We start from the raw sequence: 27,703 nt of genomic DNA on the forward strand, positions 1-27,703 counted from the left end.
ACTAAATATATACAAAATTATACCATACTGCTTGACACTGGTACCTTCAGTTCCTGAGGTCATAGTATTTCTGATGTAAAAGGTAAGATAAAGGAAAATAGTAAGGCTAAGAGAAAATTTCAGGCAAAAGATTTATAAATTTTATTTTTTGGGTCATTTTCCCCCAATAATATTAAAACTACTACTTTAGCAATTAACACAATCATCCCTTCATAGTCTCATAAAACCCAACCATTTATAGATCCTGAATGAGAACCTTCCTTTCAACAGTTCTTGCCACCAAATCAAAAGACATTAAGAATTATACCATTCAGATTAATCCCTGCCAGCCTGAGGGCTAGAAGCTTACTTCCCTTTTAATTGAAAGGTAAAAATCTCACATAATCCAATGACTCCAGAGGCTTCAACTATAAGGAAAACTAATTCAGAAAAAAAAAATAACTGCAAGAAGTAGCAACACCAACACATTAAGCAATACTTTTTAATTAAAAGGTACCGGAGACTTTCAGATCTCTTTCTAAAGCATAAAAAGATAGACAYTGAAATCAAGCCCAAGCCCACAAATTACTCAGAGAAAACTTCTCTACTCCCTGAAAAAAACAACTTCTACAGAGAGCACAAGAAGAATGAAATCAGTGAATCATTGATAGCCTTGAYACTTTTTTAATACACAAGGAATAATGATAATTATAAGCATCAACAATGGATCATAGTCCCTACTTTGATAAAACTCTTACAAAGTTAGATTGTTATTTTGGTGTGATTTTGGTTCTGCACAGACATTTCATTCTACAACTGATTCTCAAAATAAAGAAAGACTAGTGCAAACAACTACATCAAAGTCTGATGCGTCATGTAGCAATGAATATTTCTGTTGGAAATTTACTTGTTTTCTTTTTAAAGCAGTGGCATATCTAGGTCTTCCTGACATTAGAAACATTAACTATTCTGGGTGTGATTCCTTTGTGACTTCATGGAATTTCTGTACCTGGGGGATGGAAGAATCTTAAGAGCAGTTATAGTCATAATGCACCTAAAGACTGCATTAAAGAATATATTAAAAATTAGGCCTGACAAACCTCAGATGGTAGTAAGGAAGTGTTAGTGGGGGAGGTGGAAACATCACTGCATTATCTCAACAAACTCTCACATCTTCCTGGTTAATTTTTTCTGTTACAATGCACCTCTAACAAAGACAGACTTTAACCTACTTTATATTCATAATGATTCATGCAAATTCACCTCCTTCTAAGGCAGGGGGTCAAGTGTTTAAGTTCATTCKATAATAAGTAATATCTGCATAGATTTTTGATGTATAATAATGAGGCGTGTTTTGCAGAGACATTAAAAATCAAGGCCCACAAAAATGAACTATTTGGGGATTCAATTCACCAGTGGCAWATAAAATTCAAAAATTCTGAAAAGGATCATAAACACACTTCCAAATTTTGTATCTGCCCTCCCATAGTATGCAGCTTTATTTTTTTGTTGTGTGTTTCAGTCTTAAAGGAAAAGGATTCAATAGTTCTCACTGAATATAGACAATGAAGGCAGGCACCATGAGAGCTGTGGCTGTGGCAAAGAATCTCGACATAAATTTGCACACATCTATTTTTCCAAATATAAGGCTTTCCTGGCAGGCAGTCAATCATGCAGGAATTGCCAACCACTCMGTAGATAGGGCAATTATAATTCTCTGTGCACTGCTGCTAGACCACCTGCATGCTCACATGTGATGGAAGGCAGATTTGAACCCAGCTCTCAGGAGATGAATGCCAACCCACTGCTATTTACTATCAGCCTATTTTGCATTCTCTTTTATGATAATTAAGAAATACTATTTATAACTACACCTGACAAACAACTGAGCRTAGTGGAGGCTAGCAGATGTACCTTGTGCTATAAAACTTAGAGCTGRCATGTTACATTCATTTGGGGGGGGGGGGATAATGCAAATTGATACATTCATGTATCAATACTTTGCTGTCATCAACATCATATTGCAGTTGGAAGTGCACAATGTTTTGTGATTATATAGATAGAGAATGTCAAATTCTGCCTCAGATAATGTTTCCAATATTTTTATTGGAAGTATGCCTGTAGTTTTTTCATTAATCAATTCKATTAGATTCATTAAAATAACATTTTACCAGAAAAAAATATTGGAAAATGAAAATTTAATTATATCAAATGAGTCATCGTTTCTCTTAAGAATCAAAAGTCTCATCAGATAATGATGGGGGAAACAGCTCCACCACTTATTTGAAAGGGCAGTTTAGACCACTAGCTGCCGTATTACCCCATCTAAAAAAAAGTGTAGAAAATTACGAAAGAAAAAACAGTTACTCTAGCATGTTTCAYTAAATGGAAGCTTCTAAGAAATATTTTAAATTCATCTGCTTCTGACTGGATGATAAACAAATAGCCATATGCGGAAGCAATAAAAATAAATTACTCTGCAAACTTCCCTATGAAGTGTCACCATGCAGGATGGCACATATTTCAAAACATTAAATTTTCTCTCTATCTAGGCTCAGGACTGAGTGAATTTTATGTACAAACCAAACATTTCTTATTGAATAAACTAAATATTGAACAAATATTTTGATTTCCAGAGGGATACATTTGTTTATTTATTTTACTGAAGCACTATTCAGTCAACAACAAACTCAGGCTTTTCATGGTTTACAGATAGGACACTCCCTATGTCATCTTCTTTTTGTGCTAGTGGGTACAAATTTCAAAAAAGTTAAGAGTTTCAAACTAATTGCCAATACAAACCACGCTGCCAAAATGTATGAAAATATTAGTCATAACTGGATAATTTTCATACCCACAGCAGAGTAAGGAAAAATGCAAATAATTAAACAAAATATMATTTGACTACAAAACTCTCTCTCAAGCCTTTCAGTATAATAGAYAATGGCATGAAGATATGCCTTAAATCAATAGCAGGAAACCAGGCAAGAGAAATATCAAGACAGGAGCTCTACAGGGCAGCATGGAAACAAAGTGGGTACTAAAACAAATATTATTTTTCATATTTTCCCAGCAATTATGCTCCTCATTCAGAATCCCTAGGGAGTGACTGGGGTTTGTGTTATACTGTCAGCGCTGGCACGTAAGAGTTTTGATTCCCCTGACCTCGGAATACAAAGTCACACACGGAGATGCCTGCGAAGCAGGATTGTAGTCTGGATCCTTCTGGGATCTCCCGCGGCAACATCCAAGCCAAGCGGGCAACTTCCCTGAGAAGGAGCAGAGCACAGGTGAGGGCTGTGGGCAAAGCGAGCAGAGGCTCTGCAGTCACAAAAGCCACCAGCTCTGCACGTATTTACAGTGCAGTCAATAACTGGGCTCAGAGCTGCTTTTGGACAGAGGCAGGTCTGGCACGTACAGTAAGCACAGCTTTTCTCCAAGTAACCAATTCCTTTGGGAATGACACAAATCGGCAGGCCGGTTAGGGTAACACAGATGAAGAGCTCATTTTGTGTTGGGAAGGAAAAAAAAACAAACCAAGAAATGAAAGAGGACATTATGTCTTTCATGCAAAATTAAAAGTTCACTATGTGATTTCATTAACAAAAGACCACGACTATATGTACTCGGGTAAAGAGAACAACTTCTGACCTTGAAATTGCGTGCTAAATAAATTACCTCAGAGCGAAAGTGATGAGTTCTCATGACAGCATCTGGAAGAGAAGCAGAAAGACACAGGCTCCACCAGCTGCACCTGGCATTTCGCCCCGGCTARCGGGTTTACCCCGCCGCTCGCCCTTTGGCGCACACTCCGGGACGGCTCCGGCCCTCCCGGCACAGCCGGCAGCTCCGCCCGGCATTTATATTTAATTCATCGCCAAGAAGTTCAGCATAAAGTTCTGCTGCGCTTTGACACACCGGGGAGGGCTGGGGGGTTTCCCAGCCTCTCACCTCTCTCCCGCTAGCCGAGGTTTCGCTCGGGGATGGGTGGAGACAAGGCTGCCGCAGTCCTGGGCTCGGCTTGAATTTTCTTTAAAGCCTTTGCCCGGCTAAACCCTGCCAGAGCGGCCCTCCGCCRGCAAAAACCTCGGGATGGGCCCGGGACACCCCCCGCCGCCCTCAGGGAGCGGCGGCGTCTCTTACCTCGGCTCCTTGAGCGACCTGAAAAGACGGATTTGATGGGATGCCTCCCTTTCTGGAGCCTGCGGTGCCAACAGCAGAAGAATAAAATCGTGGCAATGGTCCCCAGCAGCAGCAGGAGCAAGAAGAGGGCGCACTGGATGCTGTAGGGTCTCAGCAGGACCAGGAAAGCCGCGGCAATCATGGCTCAAGCGCCCGGCTGCCCCGGTGCGTGCGCGGGTCTGCGGCGAGCGGCGAGGGGCCGGGCAGCGCTGGGCAGCCTCTCCCCCCGGCAGCGGGGCGGGCATCGCCGCCGGCACCGCGCTGCTGGAGCCGGCAGCCGGGCGGGAGGCGGCGGCGCGGGGGAGGAGGAGGAGGAGCAGCGGGATGAGATTCAGGCCGTGACTCAGCAGCAGCCGCCGCGGCGATGGTTGCGGTGGGGCTGCCCCTCCGTGCCCGCACGGCTGCCGGGAGCGGGGAGCGCGGCGGGCAGAGCCGGAGCGCCCGCGGACATCGGCGGGCGGGGCGGGGCCGGGCGCCGCATGGCAGCCGGCGCGGGCACGGCGGGGCGGGGCGGCGGCGGCAGGAGGAGGAGGAGGAGGAGGAGAAGGAGAAGGAAGAAGAAGAAGAAGGTGCCGCCGGTGCCGGGAGGGAGGAAGGAACGCGGAGCGGCGCATCCCGCCGCCGAGGGGACTCGGCCGGTGACATCACCGCTGGAGCTGCTTTGGAGGGAGGCGGAAAATGGCTGCTGCGAGGTATCGGGGGACCCCYGTGGGAAAAGAGGGGCTGCGACCGAGAGGCGCGGGGTGCTGGCAGCGGCGAGCGCCCGCGCAGGACCGTGAGGGAAGGGGGTCTGTGGCGTACCCTGGACCCGAGGCGTCGGTCGAGGCCRCTTTCTTGGCGGGGCAAGGAACTGGGAAAGGATAACGAGATCCATCCTGACAAGGTGACCAAGGCCCTCGTGCGGGGCTGCCCTGTGTCCCCGTGCCGGCATTTAGCCGGCAGCCGGGTGCGGGCGGGACGGGGCARGGTGCACACTCGGCCGGCCGTGCCCCCGAGAAAGGCGCGGGGCTGTGCGGAGCGGCACCTGCAGKGACCCTCGCACTGCAGGAAACTGCATCGCTGCAGCCAATGTCAGCCCCGTGCCCTTCGCTCAGCGCCGGGCCGCAGCTGCTGCAGCGCAGGCGGCATCACAGTCCTGCCAGGTGCAGGCTGCTGATGCSGATGATAAGAGTTCACCTATGTCGCTGTTGCTATCTCTGTGGTTGTAGCTGTGATATTCCAGACTTTCAAAGAATGTTTCAGAGGTGTTTGAAAATGCAGTTCTGAACTCCCTCACACAGCTAAACACACACACACACAAATATAGCCAGGTACCATTTTGCAGTATCGCATTTACTCGTGTGACCGGGGAAAAACGTTCGTTCAAGGAACACTCGTTCTTTYCATGCATCTTTGATGTGAGCACATAAATCTAAGAAACACTTCCAGAACTTCATCGAAATAGTTAAAATCTCTGTGTAAATATTGGAGAAACATTGAATTGTTACTGTTTTATATGACTGATGTGAARCTTCAAAAAGCTTATGTGTAAATTTGAGTTAAACTAAAATATATGCAAGTTGGAAAGACGGAGAGGGAAATGTATCTGTGGTATCTTAAACAAGAACTGGAAAAATAATCGCTAGATTAGTAAAATTAATTTATCACTGGGCTAATAATATTGTAACACTTTACTGTATCCTTAAGGTTAAGGAAATCCATTATCATTGAAAGATGCTCATGATACAGGTGGGGAGAGGGGGGGAGTGTAAGTAAAAAAAGGAAAAAAAAATTGGGCTTTAGGTCTAAAATAATTTATTCCAGGAATTTTCTATCATTTCATGCTATACACCAACAGAGTGAGCCAAAATAGTCTGTCATATTACTTTGTGAAATCGGAAGTTGTTACACTGTAGCCWTGGATTTGAAGCTTTCCCTCACTGCCTAGAAACTGCCAAATGCTGTAAGGTTGTGTTGCATCATGTGGTGCAATATTGAAATCTTTCCTAATACCGCAGTACACTGCAGTAAAATGGTTTTAATGCAGATTACCTGGAGATTATTCAAACGGTCCATGTTGCCTCACTGAAACATGAAGCAAATCAGTGTGATCTTCCTGGCATCATGCTGCAGTGCCACGCTGCAGGATATTGCAGTAGCATGAAACTTTTCGACACCTTTCGCTCTGCACTGATTTATTGTTTCAGAAGGGGATGATAGAGCAAAAGTAGCACGACAGTGACTGCATGGTAAATCACAGAACTGAGGGGGAGCGGTTCTTTTCACATTGCTCTCAAGTAACAGTGCATAGAAATCATCTGACAGACAAATCTCTAGTGAAAGCTTTTTAGTTTAAGGTTTATAGCTTTTCCCTTCTAAGAGTTAGAGCTCACTGGTGGCTTGAGGATAATGTTTTTCCAAAAGGATATAGTAAATTTTATGACAGCTGCTTAATTTTTTTTTTYTTTTTTTTYTGCAAATGCAAGAGTRCAGTTTAGTACAAGAAATGCTGACATGCATGATTTTTCAGAGARCTGCTGCTCCAGGCTTTTGAATCAACTGTCTCACATGTACACTAAACTGCTGCTCTGGCTTTCTTTATATTCATTACTGCTCTGTGCTTGTTAAATACTGCAGGGTTTGGTAGTGTGGTTAAAATATTACTTCAGTGGTGAACAAAATCTAAATTGCTGAAGTTATTAYGCATTAAAAATAAGTAAACTATATGTGGGTAGATTTTTTTCCCCCAAATAGTATCCAAGAGAACTTAAGAGAAGTTTTATACATACCACACTTCTAATCTAAGATTCTTTACAGAATGTTTTTCAGGGAACTTCTAAATCTTAAGGATGATAAACAGAGAAGACAAAAGAAATGAAGAGAGAAGGTTAAAGCAAAACCTCTCATCTGAGATTTGACCTCAGAAGGGAAATCCTGGAGGTGAAGCTATTGCAGAGAAGTAAAAGAAGGTAACAAAGTCTTGAGACTAACTGTGATAAGTGAGGGKAACGGGAGGGCTGTTGAGAAGTGGAATTAAGTGGTTTATAATCTAAGAAGGCAGTTATTGATCCTGCAGTAAGCAAGGGGTCCTGCTGCCATTTCAGAGTACACATAATGTGGCTGCACTATTGCAGAGATGTGAGCAGGGGGGATGTAGTGTCCTGCAGATGCTTGTTTTGATGGGATCACAGGCAAACAGGGCAGTAACAAAGTCACTGGCATAGCTGAAGCTTTTGGCAGGAGTGCGGGAAGCAGCCTTTCACTTGAGTAATGCTGAGAGAGGAGKTGGTGATGAGTACTTGGGCAGAGGGAGCAGAAAGGAAAGTTCTGTTTCAGAGAGCCCACAGACAAGAGGTGATCAGCAAATGTTTGGAAGTCGAAAGGGAGAGGAGGATGTTTCCGTGGTTGCAGTTACTCTTGAATACAGTTTACCTGTTTTCCCAAGTTGTGTGAGGTAGGGGAACAACATGGAAATTGTGTCAAACTCCTGCAGTTTAATGTAAGGATTTAGCAGGGGATGTGCTGTAGCAGCAGCAGCCCTCCTGCAGGGAGACAAGGCAGTGCTGACCTCAAATATTCTTTCAGCCGSTCTCTCATGATAGCCTGTTCTGACTTAGCAGTCTTGCCCAGCAAGACTAAAGGAGGGGATACTTTCTTCTCTTACCCTTGTCCTCCTTGCAGAATTGCAGTACAGTCTCTGGGACAGTGCATATTCCTTGATAATTTAGGTGATGTTCAGCAGCACCTTTTAAAAGAAGCTAAAAATTCTAGTTGAGTGCCATAGGTTAGGCTGAAAGGCAAAAAAAAATGCAAAAAGAAAATGTAATGGCATTATGAATGGAGAAACCATGTCTGCAGAGATTTGCTGACCTCCCCCAGTGTGAGCTGTGAAATTCAAGGGCACTCCACAGCTCTGTGAAGGYACCTTTCTGTTTCACAAGAGACATTGTGGATCTCATTTTCCAGCTGTAAGACTCCCTATATCAGTGAGCTGAAGGAAAAAGGTCACATGCTGGATCTGGTGATATGGACAAAAGAGTACAAGATGATACATGAAATGGTTTCAGAAAGGTGAAAGGGTAAGATCATCCCTTTTCCCTGGTATGTAAGTGTGCTTTAAGGACTCTGTTCTAATTAATTGTAATTGAGTAAAATATTCTGCCTAAATGATTACTTAACTGGTTAGAAGTGTCTAATATTCTAATATGCCCTAACAAAATATTTGGGATTTTTCTAATYAAACAAGAACCAAAGCAAACTCAACAAAAACCAAAGAGGCAAAGTAAATACAGAAGACATCCCAGTATCTGAGTGTTATCAACTTCTTTCAATGARATAATTTACTTTCCCCCTCGATATTCTGCTCACAGATTACATGATGCCATCCAGTGCTACCCTAGCAGCTAAACATACATAGGAGATGTTGTGAGATTTTATGGTAGATGATTAAACCTTAAAAAATGCTTTCTTCAGCAGAAAGAATAATATTTTTTGCCTTGATAAACATTTTTTAAAAATCTGTTATGTGAAATACGTTCTAAACTCAGCAAGGTTGTTGAAGAATCTTCATTCTGCAAAACTTGCTAAATTGTTTACTCCATAGAGTGCCTTACATGGTTAAAAGGGACACTAGCATTAGTTAATTCTCACTAATTCTCACTAGCATTAGTTAATTCTCTTCTAATTGCAAAGTATCTTTGCAATTAGATAAATGTTTATTATTATTTCAGATTCATTGAAAGGGCAAATGATAAATATAAAGGTTGTATGATTCACCCAAGACCAAACTTTGCTTCTAGTGCTAGACCCCTCCGKGACTGGAACATTTTGCCATCTGCAGGTGTCATAGGTGACCGTATAAACCCAAATTCCTGTCAGCTTTGTGTATGTAGAGGGTATTGTCCTTATTTTGTGGGTTCATCAGTTTACACAGCTTGTATATTTAAATTCCCTCTGTTTATCAGACTGAATGTTAATCAAATGGAGAATGAGCCATACGGCTGTACACTCGTGCCTTACAGCATTGCTGGAACAGTGCTGGCAGGAATTCTGTGGGCATAAATTGACTTTGTAGATGGCAAGGCTGATCTTGAGCCTAGATGGAAATACACTGCTGAAGCTCCTATGGCACTTTTTTTTTTTTTTTTTATTACAGCAGCAGTGTGCCCCTTTGTCCTTGGTTAAAATTTGCTCTGCATTCATTTTTGGCAGTGTTTAAAGTAGCAGTTGTCAATCTGTATGTGGCCTCACATCCCAGAGGGAATTGCACTTCATTAGTATTTTAACTATATAATTGAAAGTTGTTTAAGGATTGTTTCAAACTGATACACAACAYTGGTCATTCCACTGTTATATTACTTTATAAAGTTAGATTGAACTATATACAATAAAWATACAATTTAATTTCACAGAAAGGGTAAAAATAGTACTAATAACTTTTGAGGTTTTTATGCTTGCAGGGAAGRTGCCTTGCTGTCAATTCTCTTAAGTGCATGCAGAATTACTCTTAGTTGAAGCAATCTTCCCTGGAGTAAGAAGACAATATGTATCTCCTTTTCTAGTTCATGACCTTTAATAGTAATGCAGATTTTTCTTCTTCTTCTATCTACCAGTAYGCTGCAAAATCAGAGCAACTGGGGAAGAGCTTTGGAGTAAAAGAACAGGCATTTTGAGTATCTATCAGCATGACTTCTCATCTATGATCACTCACCTACGACAGCCAGTCAAGACATATAAGTAGAGATAGTAAAGATGCCTGCTAAATTATTAAATACTGACCAAAAAATCAAGCATCGATTTTTCTAGCTGYTATTTTCAGAGCTTCTTTGCTTTTTAAGAGTTGAAGGGAGAATGCCATCAATAGTAGAGTAGGGTAGAATGAGAGATACAGATTCTACTACCTTATAGAAAGTGTAAGATGCATCCTCTTATAACCTCTCATATCAGGTTATCAGAAGGTTTATTTGAGTAAGTCCAATTTGAAGGTGCATTAGTTGCATATAAAATGCATGTCTAGTATTTTTTCTTTTAGGAAAAGATTATTTGACTGCTTGGGCTGTTGCGTGGAGCAGGTGCTCAGTTATTGCACCTCAGCACAGATTTGCATGTGGTCAAACTTTCCCTAATGATCCCACAAATGTCTTTAGACAAAGCAAGTGATGATGCATCACTGTTCTTTAGTGTTTTTAATTTGGGAACTGTTGAGATGAGTTGCACTGGATTACCCAAGCCAGGTCATAATGAGTGGGGCCAAGTGTTTGACTTGACGGAGCCATGTTGTCTCTTTCTCCCTCCAGGCTACTTATTGCTTCTAAGTGTTTGGATATATTAACCTGCCTGGAAAGAGCTTTCTTATGGTTATTCAAACTCCAGTAGTGTAGAGATTTCATCCAGTTCAATAAATAAAGAGATTTTTTTTTTCTTGGTCTGTATATTAACACATTCTGTTGTGCATGGCATTTATGAACAAGGAAATTGCAGTGGGTATTAGTTTTCCATCTGTCAGCTGTGAAACAGCTATTTAATGACGATATTAATCTGTCATGTAGAATTAAGATAACTTCCTGCGTCTTGTTATTTGACATCTTGTTACCTTAATGAGAACCTTTCACTGATTGTGGGATTAAAATACAGATAAATAAAYATACGTGGTTTATAGGCATGTGAGATATCTAGGCTTCTGTTTAAACCCAGGTAAATCATTGAGAAAATAATTCATTTCCCTGAATTTGTGTTTAGTGACATTTGAGGTGCCTGGCGTTAGTAACCCCTAAGAGGGTCCAAGCCCTGTGGGAAGTCTGTGCCCATCAGAAGAGGCAGTTGGAGGCCAGGCATAATAATTTATGGTATCAAAGACTGCACCATGCCTTTAGTTTTAGGCCACTGAATTGAACCCCACAGCACTTGAAAAAAAAGCTGAATTGCTCTCCAGGAAGCTTTAATTGTGTTTACTGGGGGCTTAACTCTTATGGCTCCTGGAGTTGCTCAAGGCTGAGATGTCTCCAGAAGGACAACAGTTGTGATAAAAGACCTGTGGGAGATTTGTACTTCTAGAGTAGCAGCTGAAGGCCAAGCAGAATAAAACTGGTGCTAGACACCTGTTTAGAAAGCAAAATTGACCCCTGCATCTCCAGTGATTACAGCAATAGCTTAAGATACCTGGTGCACCAGTGACACCTAAACATAAGGATCTTAATTTAGAACTGAATCCTGTACTGAAAACACAATAATGATGCCAGCATGCTCTCTTGAAATCTGTTAAAATGAATGCCATATTTCACTGATGGATGAAAAATTATTSGTTAGATCAAAAGTTTAGTACTTCCAGAAATACTAAATATACCTGCTTAAAAAATCATTATTAAGCCTTTCCTATCACTCARTTTTTCAAATAAAATTAATAGCTTGATGCAGAAATCAGAGCTTTTCCAATAGATTTCTTCAAGCTTTTGATTGAAGCCACAGCCCTGCAAAGCACTTTGGCATATTTAGATAGTAATATTATTTTGTAGAACTCCTAGATTGTTAAAACCTAGGAGGAGGCCACTAGTGGGAAAAATAAGAATGGCTTCATGAATTCCTTGGGTCACTCAAGAGATTTTAGAATGTGGTACAAGGCTTGTGCCAAGATCTCTGTGTAATCCTGTGMGTTACAAATGCTGCTAAGGCTTTGGAGTCAAGGAGAGCATCTGGGTAAATAAGGCCAGAGATGTTGCTTTACCATGAATAGCATCAGTTCTTAGAAACGTATCTCAGGTTATTTCATAGCAAGTCACACCAAGATAGTGCTCTGCAGTGAGGAAGTGACCTCTTGAATATCAGGAATAAAATCATATTATTTTATCCTTCCTGTGGAAGACAAGTRGGATCATTTCTGTGCATTTATAGTCTTAAGAGTTGCAGTAGTGTTCTGATAGATGCTCCCCCAGATCCCCAGCTGAATTTGGAACGCAGCGATACTGATGATTCTGGAAAATCTGTACTCTATTTCTCAGCTGAGAGCAGCAGATTTGTGCTTTTGAATCATCTTTCTTCAGAAATGACTAAGATATTGCACTGTAAATCTTTTGAGCAGTAATACAATTTTGTGTTCTGACAGCACCTAATTCCACTGAATTCATTAGTAAATCTTACACTGGTTTCAGGTAAAAAAGATTAGAACCCACAACTGGGCATATAACTTTTTTAAATATGGTCATGTTTTCCATCATACACTTGCTATTGGGAATTTTGAGTGTTCAGTGCAGCCSAAGTTTTACATCAACATTGTATTTAATATCCTGACAAGTTCAATGTAAAATGTCACAGTCTAAACAACAGACCAAATCTGTCGCTACCACTTATCATGCTGAATTGGAAATAAATAGGTTTTTACAAGGTAGATTAATTTAAATACCAGTTATGGTTGGTTTTTGGTTTGGTTTTTTTTCAAGGAAAACTGGGATTATTGAAGGCTGAACTGAGAGGGTAGATAATATAAAATGTTAGTACATAATAAAATATTAGCTTTATTATGTGTTGCACTTAGGCTTTAGAAATTTGGCCTAAAAAGAACCCCCTTGCATTCCACGTGGCCCTCAGAAATCAGAGGGGTTGGGYGCAGATGGGCTTAGTACCTGATTGGAACTGATTCAGCATTGCTAGCCTGGTTGAGTTCAGTAAGAACTTGCATGATCACAGACTTGCAAATAGTGCAGTTTACCAGTTCAGTACTATAGATCTGGCTGAATTCCATCAGATACCTCACAATCCAGATTYGCAAAAATTGCGGTTTCCTGAAGTCACAGGAAAGCAGGTTCAGGATTGCTGCTGACAGGATTGCATTAACTACAGTGTGTCATTACAGCAGGTAACAGTAACAGATCTATTCGTGATATACAGAAGGAGATACATAAATATTCACAGGCCTTTACAATGCTCTGCAGGCACAAATCTCATCTAGAGGCATCCCTTCGGGGGAGGAGGAGAGATAGTCCATCAACCAATCCCAAGTGAGCAGAGATGTTTCCCTCCTCTCTCTTTTTTGTTTCTTTGCCCCAAAACCCCCTTCCTTTATGTTGTAGGTGAGATTTTGATGGTTATGATTGTACATGTAAGGCATGTTCTCATTTCTCTTCATTTACATTCTTAAGATGTGAAAAATAATATGCAAATAGGAGTTAATGAGGATCTTGGTTACTTTCAGTCAGAATTTATAGTTGAYATTAAAGATATAAATAAACACTTTGGACCTCCTCCACCTGCTGAGGTGGCAGTAAAGGCTGTCTGACCTTTGCTAGAATGTCGTTGAGTACATCCTTGTCTCCTTAAAGGACCGCATTTATAACCAGGTTGGTTATGCACAGAGGAGAGGAGGCTCATGGTGGGTACAGAAGTGCAGGTTCTCTCTGATGCTTCGCTGAGACAATATTGGGTGCAAGGCCTGCACTTCACCCCAGGCATCAGTCCTTATACCTTGCTTGAGCGAGGTATAAGATAAGCAGGAGTACATCTCATGTTTTTCTCAACCAGTCTCATCAGTTCTTCACCAACTTAGGGCAACTCTCCAGCAAGCCTGACCATTTACTGTAATTATGGATCTGTGGTACATGGTTGTGGTACGGTTCCTTGATTTGCTGAAACCAGTATCAAAGCCCTGTTTTAAGCCAATAGAATCAGACCCATCAAGTGGGTATAAAATCCCATGTTGTAAACTTGTAGTATTTTGCACTATGTTTACTAAAAGAAAAGAGAAATAATGATCTCAGCATGCCATTTGTCCATTCTCTGGCTGAATGGAACAGACTATGTCAGACAAAGGGTGAGATATGTCTTTAAAGAACCTTGGTGGATTTTGGTGGTTTGAGTTTTTTGGAGGTTTTTCTATTTTGTTTTGKTTTTGTTCTGACTTTTTGTGTTGTCTAGTAACAATATCACGTGTACAAATTTATAGCATTTGTGCTATAAATGTGAGATGTTAACATGTTTGTAAAAATTAAGAGTCCAGTTAATGTTTCCTCTGCARAACTTTAAAATTAAATGGCTCCTTCTATAAATGACATAAAATAACAAAAAATCATAAATTTGCTTTTTAGTATTTCTCAAATCAGTAAACTAGTGTTTTCAAATGGAGCACATAGCAGAGTTAAGTAACTTGTGAAGCATAAGTTGATTTGAAAGGTCACATAATTGTCTCTGTGGTTAGTAGCTGCACATGGGGTAATGCCTGTGAATGATAATTTATCCTCCAAATAAACCACTGAACAAAGCATTCAGTGTCAGAAATCCTACTTTATGACTTGCAGAACTATGTTAGAAAGATTTAAAACAGAGAACCACTTTAACAGATTTCATATGCCATCCTTTTGGCTCCCTRTAGCTTCTGTTGGTCTTCTGGAATCCATCCTACTATTCAAAATCTATTCAAAACCAGAAAAAACTAATACAGGATGTGCTGGACTAGGCCAGCTTCTGTGAGGAGACAYGATTACCCTGTAGTCCCTGATAGTCAGTGGAGAGAAACAGGCTTTCCCAGACAGTAAGTCATCTGCTGTCTTTCAGACACGTGTCATAGGGTGAGATGAATCACCTCTTTCTTCAGTGACTGAGCCAAATGTGGCTAGACAACCTCTCACTTTTAAGGCAGTAAAAGTTTGGTAAAGTTAATCCCAGTCCCCAAGTTACTTTGTTTGTTTTCTGATGATACATTGCATTTTGCCTTTGATCTGTTTTGACAAATAAAATTTTAGAGCAAAGCATCTCCAGCAGTCCTGACTCGGACAAGGTTTACGTTAAYTGCTCTGGGAGGTCAGGGTGAGAAAACACTGCAGGACTTCTTTTCCAGAAAGTGAAGTGTTTCACTATTGGTCTCCCTTACTAATGACATTGTGCTCTTCCTTTCCATTCCCTTTAATCAYTGACTAGAGATGATGCTAACAGACAGTTAGGTGTCATCCCCAGGGCCCATGGATTGTCACAATAAATTCTGTGAAAAGACATAGTTTGATTAAAGTCTACTGCAAGAGCTGAAGGCGTTGCTCCATAACAAAAAAAAATACTAGCAATCAACTACTGCACTGATTCCTTTTATTGGGCAATGTAATGATTTCATCATTTTACCCTTAACACGCAGTTGGGCTGATGCCCAGTAGAGTGGTAGCAGAGAAAAGGGGGCTGGACAGTTGCTGTTGCTGCCCCACAACTGCTTTGTGCCTTGGTCCCTTTGTAAACAGCAGGAATATTCCTTATTTCTCTCAGCATGCTGRGAGAATATGGCAGCTGTTAAGGCCCTTAGTGAAATTGGTTTAGCTGTTTACTAAYACACCCTCMAACCACAGGCAAGAATCTTGTCCACTCAGAAGAGCTTTATAGATAATGTAGATAAATTGCTGAGCTCCAGATCCTGCCATGACCRYGGTAAAAATTGTAAATAGAGTGGCRGGATGGATTTTCATGGATCCAGGTGCTTGCCTGGCATAAAGACTGAAGATATTTTTTTGTCCATGTGCTTCATGGTGTCCAYCAGTGGCACCAGGCTGCTCTCATGGGCTCTGAACATCCACAAGTCCACATGTCCATTGACTCCATTRAGCTGTTTAACAATGTAGAAAAGTCTGACACCTTCCAAAAGCTGTTGGACTTGGTGCTGATGTGCATGATACTGGCACAGTGTGTACACGAACAGCCCTAGTACTGTGGGGAGTCATCACTTGCCCTCCATGCTGTGAACAGCCTGTGTATTCAGTGTACCTCTGGAAATCCTGGGCTGGCTTGCTAACCTTCCACAAGTTCAGACCACAAGAATTTCCTATGGSTCAGAGAATATTTGTCTCAATACAAAATGAGAGATGAAAACCAGASTTTTACAGGACTACAGGGAAACATTAAAAAAAAGATAGAAGTCAATCAATCAGCTGTTAGTCTTAGCACACTGGCAGCTCTAGCAATTCTGTTGCTCCTACATGGGCTTTTAGGAGGGTAAAGAAGTAGCTCACCACTGTCAAGGCCAAGGGGGGAGTATCAAAGTACTTCATTTGAGAATCAAAGAACTTGGTGGTGGAGATTGCTGTGCTGGGTTGAACAGAGGCAGGAGTAACATGTTTGAGCCAGATGAGAAATGTTAAGTTGAGTGAAGTATATATGCAAAAGCATTTTGAAAAAGAAGGAAGAATATTGATACCCAATGTGATTGCATACACCACCTGGTTTAAATCTGGTAGTTTGTTGCTCAGACAAAAGAGCAGCTTCATTTTGGACCTCACCTGTCCRTAGTGAGGTCGGTGCTGAAACTTTTGTTCTTTTGGATTCTGCTTTGTCTAAATATTTATTCATTTGAAGGATCCCTGTCTGTGGTATGAGGATTCATCCAGCATGGATCAGTGGCAGAATGAGGCCTCCAGTGAGTCATGCTAGGCAGAGATACTCAGGCTGCTTCCTCTTCCAGGATTTGCATGGGGTGGATGTTTTCTGATCTTTAAAGAAATGTCAATTCTTGCAAACACAGTCTCATTTCTCCAGTGAGGAATCCCTCAACAATCCTACGCTATCATACTTAACATACCCTGCAAAAAAGCATGATTTAATACTATCTATAATGGTGATTTCTTATGCTGCTTGCCCCATTGTATCAGTAAACACGTTGACAAGACTGTCTTTTGCAAATTAACAAATTCACCCCTGTGTAGAAAGCCAGCTCTGTTGAGGCATAGCACAGACGTGTGGAATAGTGGCAAGCTGGGCTTCTGCAAACTAATTGACAATACTTCTTAGAGCACTGCAGCCAGATATTCTCGCTTTGACATAATAGCCCAACATAATTCTCCTTTTCTAGCTCTGAGTTACCTTTTTGACAGCCTCTGCATGAGGCATTAAATTTGCTTCTGACTGATTGAGGCCAAGTAAATCACAAATCACACTGTCACATCTAGGGATTCATGAGTTTTCAGCTCTGTGAAAGTATTTCACCTTTACGAATTGACCGTATGTTTGCTGGAAAGAAGATTCAGGTTTGACAAAATCAGATTTTCTATGTATTGATTTAATAATTTTAAAGTAGAAAATATCTTCTCTGAGTATAATGGCAACACTTAAATGAATTGGTTACATTTCCAGTAGAGTTTACGTTTCACACTTTCATGAAAGACTATCAGCCTAATAGGGAAAATAAAGCTCAAGGTATGACTTGTTCCTTCTCCTGGTATGGAATTTCAGGGCTTTAAAAAGCCTAAAATAGTCCGTTACTTTAAAAGTATTGTTTTATGAAGCAAATGATTTAACTGTTTATTTGGGTTTGGGTTCTCCTTGTTTATTCCTCATGAAGCAGCCCAGCTCTCTTCCAGTCCTTAGCCTGTCRGTTCTTTTGTACATCAAGTTTTCCACTGCCAGGATGTGTCATACCTCACCCACTCAGTTGTCCTGGGTAGTTCTGAGTTGGTTCTCATGGCTGCAATTGTATTGCTGCCCAGGAGAGGATAATCATACATCCCTCTTAACAGCATGTACAGCTAGTACTTGCCTTCATTATAGGGAAAGTTTTTATCACAACTGTATCTTTTAGTCAGAGGCTGGACTAAAAATTTTGTTGAGACAAATGTAGTAGAAGTAGAGATCCCAGCAAAAGATAAATTTTTACAAAAGTAATATGGGAGCCAGGACTCTGAGTGAAAGCTGTTTTCTGTGTATAATTTTGGAGACAATTGTCTGATGGACAGGTATTACAGGTATTAAACAGACCCATCTCCCGTCTTTCAAGGGGGACACAACTCTCTGCTTGGGTAGTTTTCATTTTCTTAGGATATTTTCATACAAGGAAACTATCAATATCCAGCAAAAAGAGGGTTGTTTGGGGCTTTTTAAAGTGTTCTTGTAACATCCCTGTGGCGTGATGCAGTAACCACTGTTTTTCCCATGTTGTCCTTCAGGAAGTGTCTGTGTGACAAGAAAGCCACTTAACAATGAAAAAATTCACATTGTTTGATTTTGTAAATGATAATTCACTGCAAATTGGAGAGACTTCATGGATACAGGACCTCCCCTGTGATGACAATGAACTAGAAAGGCTTCTGAAACCTAATGAGCATGTACTAGTAAACTGGCCTGTGGGAGAAAGAAAGACAGAAAAGCATCTGGTGAAAGTTGTGTACATGAGTGGTGAGTGCAGTTCCAGAACATTTGTCTGATATGAAATCTGCTTTTAAGGTATAGTTGCTTGATTGTCTATGCTTTTATCTTTTTCTTTTCCATCACTTCAGATGACCCCCAAGAGCTGGTGGAAATGATGCAAAAGATATTGCAAGCAGATGAAATTACAAAAATACAAGTCCTTGGAAAAGGCAAGAGGAAGAGGATAGAAATGATATTCTCAGAAAGTGAGGACAGTGACCTGGATAAAGAAAAAGTGAGTTTCTGTCTTTATGTGCCTGATACTATTAGGCCCACAAAGGATTGAAATAGACTGTAACTATTGATTCTTGATGATATAACACACAAAACATGTATAGTGAAGGTAGGAATACAGGCAGCCTTCACRTGGTACCTCAGCACAGTAATTTGTCAGATTTATTATTTAGGCCAACAGATTCTGTCCTTTTCTAAGTCAAGAAACGAGTGTTACCCAAGGCTTTGATGCTCTGTAACTCCATTGCATTTTCCYCCATAAGACAGAAATCTGACTAATGCATAAAAAAAGGGAGGGAGGAGATTTTCTGTGGTGTGCAGTGACAAAATATAGGGAAGGAAAACATAAAAGTTAACAAAATTACAAAGATACTTTTWAAAAATACTAACCAAGAATGTCAAGTGCACAGTGAATAAAAATTTATGGTATATTATGAAATACTGTAATGGAAAGCTGTATAGGAATGCCAAGGCACTATTATGCACTTGTTTACAGGGGAAGATGATGAAACATATAAAAAGAAAGAAATCATTGCAGGCATCTGCTCCTGCCAACATCCTGAGTCAACTTGAAACATCTTTCATTAACAAACAGGTAAACATCCATTTTCAGCAATTTTAATGTATTAAGCAAAAGCAATCTAAAATGTATTTTTTGAGTGGGGCATAAGATTTTTGTCTTGGTGAAATTAACAGTTCTAAAAGATGCTACTTTGGAAAATTGGTGAATAGAGACCAGAGACCTAGAAAGATACCAAACAGTTACATATTACAGTAACCAGTTTTACTTTTAATAGGAATAATAATAGCTATGTTTGGTAACAACTTTTATTAAAATGCACCGAGTCTGTTTATACGAGAGAATTCTTTTATTTATCCAGATTTTTTTTGTGTTATTTTTGATGCTTTGATTTTATGTTGTTTTTGCTCAGGATACCACAGTTGTTTGGGTTTTCTTTTCAGAGAGAAACATATTCAGGAAGCAACTTTCTATATAGTGAAAGTAGCAGTGATGATGAAGAGCCTTTATTTCAACTCTCCAAAGTAGAACTATGTGCCAAAATTAAAAGTCTCAAGAGGAAGCTGACCGATACCACGAGAGAAAACTGCCGCCTAAGGCAGTCCCTGGTGATGCTTCAAGGTAAAGCCGGGAATATTTTGATGAAGAGGAAAGCCTGAAGGTCAGGAAAAGCTTGATTTATAAGAGGCCATTTGGATGGGAATTGTGGATGCTCAAGCACCTGACATGATCAAGGCCTACCATTAGCATCAAAGTCTGTGATACATGGCAACATTAAATTCCAGCAGCACTTACAGTCTTACACAGAGACCATGCAATCATWAAGTTAGAAACAAAAAAAAATCTGTCTAAATTCTTCCAGTTGTTCCCAAGAGAACATTTCTGAATGATGTGTAACCAGCCAAGCTCAGATACTTCACTGACCAGTCCAAATAACCTTATTTACTAGCAGTCTTGCTTGATCACCTGATTATTTTATTTATTCTGGAATGACTTAATTTATAATTACTTTGGTGATTCCTCATTACTGATAATCTGAGTTAGTTTAAGATGCACCAAATTTAATTCCTTCTGAGAGATGAATTCTCTTTCTCAGGGTAAATTCATCCTTCATCACTTAGTGATCATCCCTGAAGTGGCTCTCACTTGTCCCTTTCCCTTACTCTGAGGCAGCCAAGACTGAATCCAAAATTTCAAACCATTAGTGAGTAAATAACGTTTAAAGAGGATTTAGTCCTTCCTTTGCCAGCTACACCATACTATCCCTAGACAGCCTTGTTGATTTTGCAACTATTTATCAGTTTCATTACCCACTTGACTGTATTCCTTATGTTATTAATCTTTGTTTGAATCATTAATCTCCACCTTTTAAAATATTATTTGTAAACATTTTCTTTGTGTCTGACAACTTTTCTCACMCATATAAGTCCATTTGCCTTGCATATTGAGCAATTATATTAGTCTTTTACAGTATTTTCTGTAATTTAGTGATTCTGTATCTTGCTGATATGTCATTTCTTGCATCCTTTTTGCTCTGCATTGATTCTTCTTATTGGACATAATAAAAGTTGAAATTTGAAAATATTATTTTGAGGAAAGGTTATTTAAAACATATTCTCTATAGATTAAAAAAAGGAAAAAGYCTCTGCAGTCTGTGTAATTTCTTTGAAGAAATAAAAACATCAGATATCACTTAACCCATATTCAATAGCTTTATGAACTTGTAGAGATTTTGAGATTGTAAAAAGAGAAAAGATAAATAGTCTGTTTTGTGCCATGATGGGCATAAACCAATAGTTCCTCTTTGCACTGAACTGATCTRTTCTAGAAACTGAGGCCAGATCTTCATGGGTGGGGACAGCAGAATGGCAAGAAAGCATTTGAGAGAAGAAAAAGAAAGTATATTGAAATGTCTTTGTTTTGAGTCTTTCACATTATGACAGGAATCTAATTGCAAAAATATACCAGCTTATATAATTGGAGTCTGAAAGCTTCAATTACTATTTTACTCCTTACTTTTCATTTGATTTCAGTGTTACCTCAGGCAGTCACTCATTTTGAGGAACTGGTAGGGATGGCTGAAGCGCTGCTCAAAGGGGGAGTGACATCATCTACATCCARTCTGCATGCACACACTGTTTGGAAGGCATCTCACAATCCATTAGCAGATTCCTATGCAGCTCTGCATAGTAACTCCAGCTCACCAATAACTCTGAATATGGAAGATGAGGAGCAACAGACTGAAAAACAGGTCAGTTAAAAGGCAATTTCAGGCACAGAACTTGATACAGTTTAAACTTTACTGCTATAGCATGACAAATATAAAAAATAAGCATCAGTAAAATAGTTTGTCATCATTGTGTTGATAACATGACTAAGGAACTCCTTTTGTGCAGAATGCTCTTTCTGTGAGAAGTATTAGGTTTCATCAATGTCATGTACACTCTCAAACTCGCTTTAATTTCTGTGACCTTGAATATCTATGGCTAAGGGCAGAATGTGGATGCATGAAGAAAATACCAAGATCCAAGGTTAACTTCCAGCCTAATGGCTTGGATGCCAAAGGGGAATGGTAGTATTTCAAAGATAATCTAGGAAGAATAGCACCGCTCTATTTAAACTTTAATTTGTAATTGGAGTCCGGTATGTTTCTGCTCCTGTTCCAGACACTGGCCAGCAGTTAAGTAGAAATACATGTATACAGAGATACTCAATAAAAAAGTTTTCCTGTTCTCTGTAATTAGAACATGATTGAGAAATCTAAGGCACAGAGGCTGTACATGAAAAGAAAAATAAGAGAACCGAAAGAATGATTATAGCTTCTGCATTCACAATTTACATAAACATTTTTATGCACTGGGTCATGCAAATMCATGCAAATCATTCTTGTGTGTTGTCATGGGGTGCTAAAATCCTAAGAAGTCTATTGAGAATTAAGTATGTTTTGACTGCATATTGCAATACACAAAATTTGACCTAACATCTTCAAAGAAATAAAAAGGCCAATATTTCTAAGCACCCTGCCTTACTTTGTAGAGGTAGCCCAAAAATGCCTRTTAAGAGAGTTCAAATTCTTAGGTTGTACCACTGCTGTGTGTAGATGCCACTCTCAAAGCCCAGGACCAGATGTCACAGTTCTTAGGGCATGTCTGCTCAGAGGCAGGAATATTAGCTTGGGCGTAGTGCCATGCTACCAAGGCAGTACAGAAACGATGCCAGAACTGGACCACAGCCAGCCTGCCTGGGGTGCAAGCAGAAGGATTTTGCTATGTCTGAACATGTCCTGTCTCTACTAGTGAGCAATAAGGATCGCTTGGTGAAGGGTTTGCTAGGATGCCTGAGGTCCTTAGTCTGCCCCACTCTTCCTTCTGGAAAACAATCAAGCTGTGTGTATAGTCCCAAAGGTTGAGCGGGATGCAGGTGTACAGTTATCTCAAGCACACAGTTTGCAGAGATTACTTTTGAAATTGTGGTTTAAAAATAGAAAACAAAAAAGATATGTCTGTGGTAATACTATATAATATTTCTAGAAATCTGCAATAGTTATGCCTATTACCAATTTTGTCTTCCAGTTCAAGATCGAAAAGTGGCAGATTGCACTTTGTAACAAGAGCAAACCTCAAAAATTTATAAATGACTTGATGCAAGCACTTTATACACATGAATACATGGCTACACACAGCCTGACAGGTGCAAAGTCCTCCTCTTCAAAGGATAAAGCGGCAAAACCAGCTATGAATCAGAATGAAGTTCAGGAAATCATAGGTGATGACTTGTTAACATTACTCAATGTGGCTCTGACTTGACAGGGGGCTTTCTCTGAGGGAGGGGCTGTCGTGTTTAACAGCTGGTCTACTCAGGTGATGAGCTGTTTCCTGTTTCCTTCAGCTAATGCTTTTTGAACCATCTGTTAAAAATGCTGCCAGTGAAATGCTAAGCAGTAGTATTTCTATTGTGTGAATTCTGYGGGTTTTATTCAGGTGACTGCTCAGACACAGTGATACTGTAAATTTTTTTAGCCCTTGCAAGGTTAACCTGCAACAGTCAAACTTGGAACAGATAAAGGAAAGCAAAAACAGGACACACTTGGATCAAATTTTAAATTATGTCTGCTGTGTTCTGATGTTTAGTGAATGTTATGAATTCTGACATTTTAAATAGCGCTAGAGGCAAAATGAGACTGTATAGAAGACAAAAATAGTGATCAGAGAAGCAAACAAAATTTGGCCTATGCTGAGGTTTAAGGCAGAAAATATTTGGTTCATAGGACAGAAAATAATTTCAGATGGAAGTAGTTGCTTTAACGAAAACAGTATTTTGTGCACACATGAAGCCAAGTTTTTATTGAATTCACACCTGTAACTAAATACTAGAACAATATAGCCTTAATTCTTGTACTATAATCCCTCCCCCATTGCCATTCCCTTGGACTTCTGCAGTTCTCTGGGTTCCCTTCTAGCTCGATTTCCTGTACCTTTAGCCCATTTTGTTGAAGTTAGCCAACAGTTTCAAAAGTTATCAGTCACAAAAGCCTTTTTTCTTTAAGAATCTGGTTAGAGAAAAAGACTCAAAGTCAAGAGAGATAAAAGGAAAGAGTGTGTAGGATGGTAAAAATATATTTAGAGGCAGTAAGATAAGACAGTTTTTGAATGACATATGAGAAAAATAAAAAAGATTTAATGGGATGAAAAAAATTGTTGGACTCAATCTTAATGGTCTTTTTCAACCTAAATGRTTTTATGATTCTAAATCCTACTAGGGCCTACGCAAAACTGAAAAGGGAAGTAGRGAAGGTAATCAGGACATGGAATACAGCATGCTGTGGAGAATTCAGTGACAAAGCCTATAGAGAAATCAAAGAAATTTGTTAAGGTGRAAGAGAACACTGGAGTTCAAACAGAAAAGCATCGACATTATACAAGAGAAAAAGAAAAATTAGAAGGAAGCTTGGGAGTTCTAGGACTGTAGAAAATGAGTTAGTAAATCAGATTATATAAAAAGATGGCAACTGTAGGACTTCAAAATAACATGAAATGAAAGGRCAGGGAAATCAAGGGGAGGGGAGATGATGTAAAAGAGGGGAGCAGGAATCACATTCCTCACGTTGAGTTCTGTTACTGTTGCATTAAAAAAAATGTAGCCAGGCAAAATAGAGGGAAAATTTTTAGAAAAAGTGACATCACCTGCAAATGAAAATCAATGGRAAAAAAATTCAGAGGCATAAGGACTGACGAAGATAGGAAAAGGACAGATCAAGAACAGAACATAAGGACAGGGGATTAGCAAGCACAAATCACTCACTGCAGAAGCCCTTGTGGCCCTGGAGTTCTTTTTGAGTCTGCTAAGAGCAGGAACTGCAATATGGAAGGCACAAAGAAAGCAAGAGCTGGCATGTGCAAAATCTGTGAAGGAAATCATAMAGACAGTGAAGTAACTAGAGTGGAAGCTGAAGAAACTGGAACTTTAAAAGACGCAAGAAATATATTTTAGATCACGCATCTCTTGTTTCCCTGATTTGGAGGCTTCAAATATAYCATCTCTTTATTTTGCAGGGATCACGAAACAGTTGTTTCCAAACACAGATGATGCTTTAATTAGGCGAATGATGGGACAAAAACTGAACAATTGCACCAAGAAGCCAATTTTAAGCAAAGATCTCAACTCAGGTGCTTTTCAGAAACATAGCTTTTGGTAAGTCAAATAAAAAATGCCGGCAATGTGTAATTCTGTGTATTACTTCACAGTAACAAAATCTAAAATTCGGATGATAATATATATTTACCTACTTGGTATATGCACTTCCAAGTCAGTAAATATTCCCCTAACCTTGTACAAAAAGTACTTCATACAGAAGCATTCCAGCTTAATATTACTGCACAAAAGAAAATGTTATTGATTCKGGACAAAGCAGCACAAGACTATTAAATTATAGAAAGAAAACACAGAAGTAAACACCTGGAGTTGCTTTGTTTAATATGTCTATTTTAGGTTTGGCATGATTTACCTTTCTTATTATTCTCTGCCTCAACAGAGACCAATCAATTCCAACTTCATATCACCTGTTGTGCCCCAATTGACCCACAATTGTTTAAAAAATAGCAGTGCTTTGCTTCTAAAATTCCTCTCTGAGCCACCTGAGTAGTATTCCATGGACTACCAGTGGTCTGTGAATTGCTATTTGAGAAATACTTACAGAATATYTGTTGGAAAAATCCACATACACAGGTTTTTCTGTCTGGAAATAATAAACAAATGCACGAGCCTGGCAAAAATAAAGTTTACTATTTTATGCCTAATGTTTTTTTAATTTTTATGTTAATGCTTTTCTCTTAGAGATGAGAAGACCTCGTAAATAAAAGGTCCTACTGYACTTGTAACATACAGTATGCAATGACTCACTGCAATATTTTTCCTTAACATAGGCAGGGAAAATAACAGCACAAAACTACAGACTTTGTCTTCTTTGAAAGTAGTAATTCKTAAATATTTTAAATCTTTATCTTCATCAGATGGATCCATAAATTTTGCTAATTCCTGAGTCTTACACAGTATTCCTGAAGCATTGAYAAGATCTTGGCTATACTAAAACAATTCTGGATTGTTATTTAGTACTGCTTATAAATCAATTTAAACTTCATATTTTAAAAATGCTTTTATGTCTGTTATTGATCAGTGCTTATGTAAAATCCAGTCCAACATCCATTGTAACCAGTTTAGATATTGCCTGAATAGTGTCTTTTGAAGTGATGCATTTTTAATGGATTGTTTTTACATCTGTTAAGAATTTCCTCACCATAAAAGCAGTTCAGCACCATGTAAGTAACCAAGATAACTCAGTGATTCCTTTAACACAGATAACACACATATTCTCTGTAAGAAAACTAAGAGAATTCAAAAGTGCTCATAATCTCACTGTTACTCCTCCAGTCCACTTTCCAGAGATGAAGCACAGAGAGGTGTAGAGAAAATTGTTGTGCAGTACTTTAGTAATCACTTATACACACGTTACTAACTTTAAAAACTGGTGATACTGCAGCTTTTATCTGCTCCCTTGCTGCTATTTCTTCCTCACCCACCTCCTCCACTTTTCCCCTAAGTACAGTTATTATTCAAGAGAAGAAATTTGGAATCAAATCCAGCAAGACAAACAAATTTCCATCTCAGATCCATGAAGTTGAGGTGAAACAAGGAAAAGGGGAATGTGACAATGAAGAAAACTATTTAACTAGCTAATAAACAAACTCTGCAGCTCAGAAWCTAAGAACAGTACTAGTTCCATATTTAATGTTAATATCGCAAACTTATAAATTGCCTTAATAGTGGTTCAACAGCTGCTCCTCAGGGCATCACCTCTTCAGCTGCTCCTCCCAGTACACAAGACCAGCAGGATGATGATTCACCAGCTGCTAATGCACAACTTCAGCAAAGTGTCAGCTGCCTGACTCCTCCACCTCCCACCCTAGATGGTCAGCAGGAGCGACCCAAACCGACTTCTTCGAAGGTGGAGTCTMAACTTGCCAGCAGCTCACCAGCGCCCTCTCCCAGCCAGGGTTGCGGACAGGATCTCAGGAATTTAGACAAGGAATAACAGAAGGTATTTCATTCCACTCATATGCTCAACGGAGATGAAGTAGAGTAAAATAAAAAAAAAAAAAAAAATAAAAAAAAAAAAAAATATCTAAATGGTACTAGATATATGGTAGTGTCCAAGAGTGGACAGAGATAGAAGCCTGAGAACTTTTTTCTCAAACAAATGAAAATCCCATAGTCTAGAAAAAAAATGAAGGCATATTAATATCTTTGAATTTAAGATATTATAAGATATATGCATGTTATGCAGTAATTCAAAAAACATAAACTTGTACTGAAGAATACAAGTAGAGTTCCCCTTAGTTAGAAAAGAGTATTATTTAAAGTGCTGCCAAAAGAATATATATGAGGAACCATAATTCCTTTGCTTTCACCTTGACAGCTGAGGGAARACTGTTTAACTGATCAAAAAAAGCTATTGTATATTAACATTAAAAAGACATAGTGATATGGAGAGAAAATAGAAAGATTTCCTAGTGAAATGAACACCATGGCTCGCACAGAAGTAGAAAGCACAGGGCCATATGAGCAGAAAAGAAATAAAATAGATATTTAAGGATGCTATTAACTTGGAAAGAAAAAAAAAACTTTCTTAGGGCAATGAAACAGCAAAGAAGCAGCTCATTTTTAACCTCTGAAAATAGGAAAGGCAATGGAAGAAGCCATGTTTCCTTGTAGCTCAGGAAAGAGCCCTCCAGGAGAGCCTGTTTGGTTGTGGAAGCCATTCTCTTACAGGGATTCTGCTGCTGGTACTCTGCTGATTTGGTAGCTCTTACTCTCTCATCTTCCCTGGCCATCACATTCCAGTTGGGAAATAGAGGACCCTTCATTAGAAGCAACTAGTAAAGGGCAGAGTTGCCAGCTTCTACTCCCTGGGTTTTGATTTTGGTATGCTACCCCTTGCTTAGAGAAACGATGGATAGGCAGCAAATTTCTCGTGGGACTAAGACCAGAAAAATCCCAGTATCTGGGCAGTTCCCCTTGAGATCTGACACCACTTGTCCCAGGAAGCAGCTGGTAGTCACACAAACCCTATAATAGCCTAAGGAGGAGGGAAGGTACAGGTTCCCCAGGGCAGTG

General features: G+C 39.6%; 2 protein-coding genes across 5 annotated transcripts in view; one reads left to right on the forward strand and one right to left on the reverse strand.

Annotated features, from left to right (window-relative positions):
• LOC130577098 (dystonin-like) overlaps positions 1-4,318 on the reverse strand; it is a 292,211-nt gene extending 287,893 nt beyond the window's left edge. For all 3 annotated transcript variants that reach the window (XM_057372216.1, XM_057372215.1, XM_057372214.1), the window contains exons 1-2: positions 4,123-4,318; positions 3,658-3,692 (exon numbers count right to left, since the gene is read on the reverse strand). In XM_057372216.1, the coding sequence (XP_057228199.1) occupies positions 3,658-3,692; positions 4,123-4,303 (216 nt within the window). In that variant the 5' untranslated portion in view covers positions 4,304-4,318. The remainder of the gene's footprint in view (positions 1-3,657; positions 3,693-4,122) is intronic.
• Positions 4,319-4,714: 396 nt separating this feature from the next.
• BEND6 (BEN domain containing 6) lies at positions 4,715-26,674 on the forward strand. Of its 2 annotated transcripts, XM_057372225.1 has the most exons (10): positions 4,715-4,853; positions 6,958-7,109; positions 18,039-18,267; positions 18,369-18,514; positions 19,010-19,108; positions 19,477-19,654; positions 21,067-21,284; positions 22,606-22,798; positions 24,586-24,724; positions 26,354-26,674. In XM_057372225.1, exons 3-10 carry the CDS (start codon positions 18,072-18,074, stop codon positions 26,619-26,621), a joined length of 1,437 nt encoding a protein of 478 aa, XP_057228208.1. In that variant the 5' UTR covers positions 4,715-4,853; positions 6,958-7,109; positions 18,039-18,071; the 3' UTR covers positions 26,622-26,674. The 2 variants fall into 2 exon arrangements, with proteins under 2 accessions (XP_057228208.1, XP_057228209.1); XM_057372226.1 differs by lacking the exon at positions 19,010-19,108.
• Positions 26,675-27,703: the final 1,029 nt, after the last annotated feature.

This window comes from Malurus melanocephalus, unplaced genomic scaffold (genome assembly GCF_030028575.1).
Source record: "Malurus melanocephalus ecotype Western Australia unplaced genomic scaffold, MMel_1.1 scaffold_166, whole genome shotgun sequence".
NCBI lineage: Eukaryota > Metazoa > Chordata > Aves > Passeriformes > Maluridae > Malurus > Malurus melanocephalus.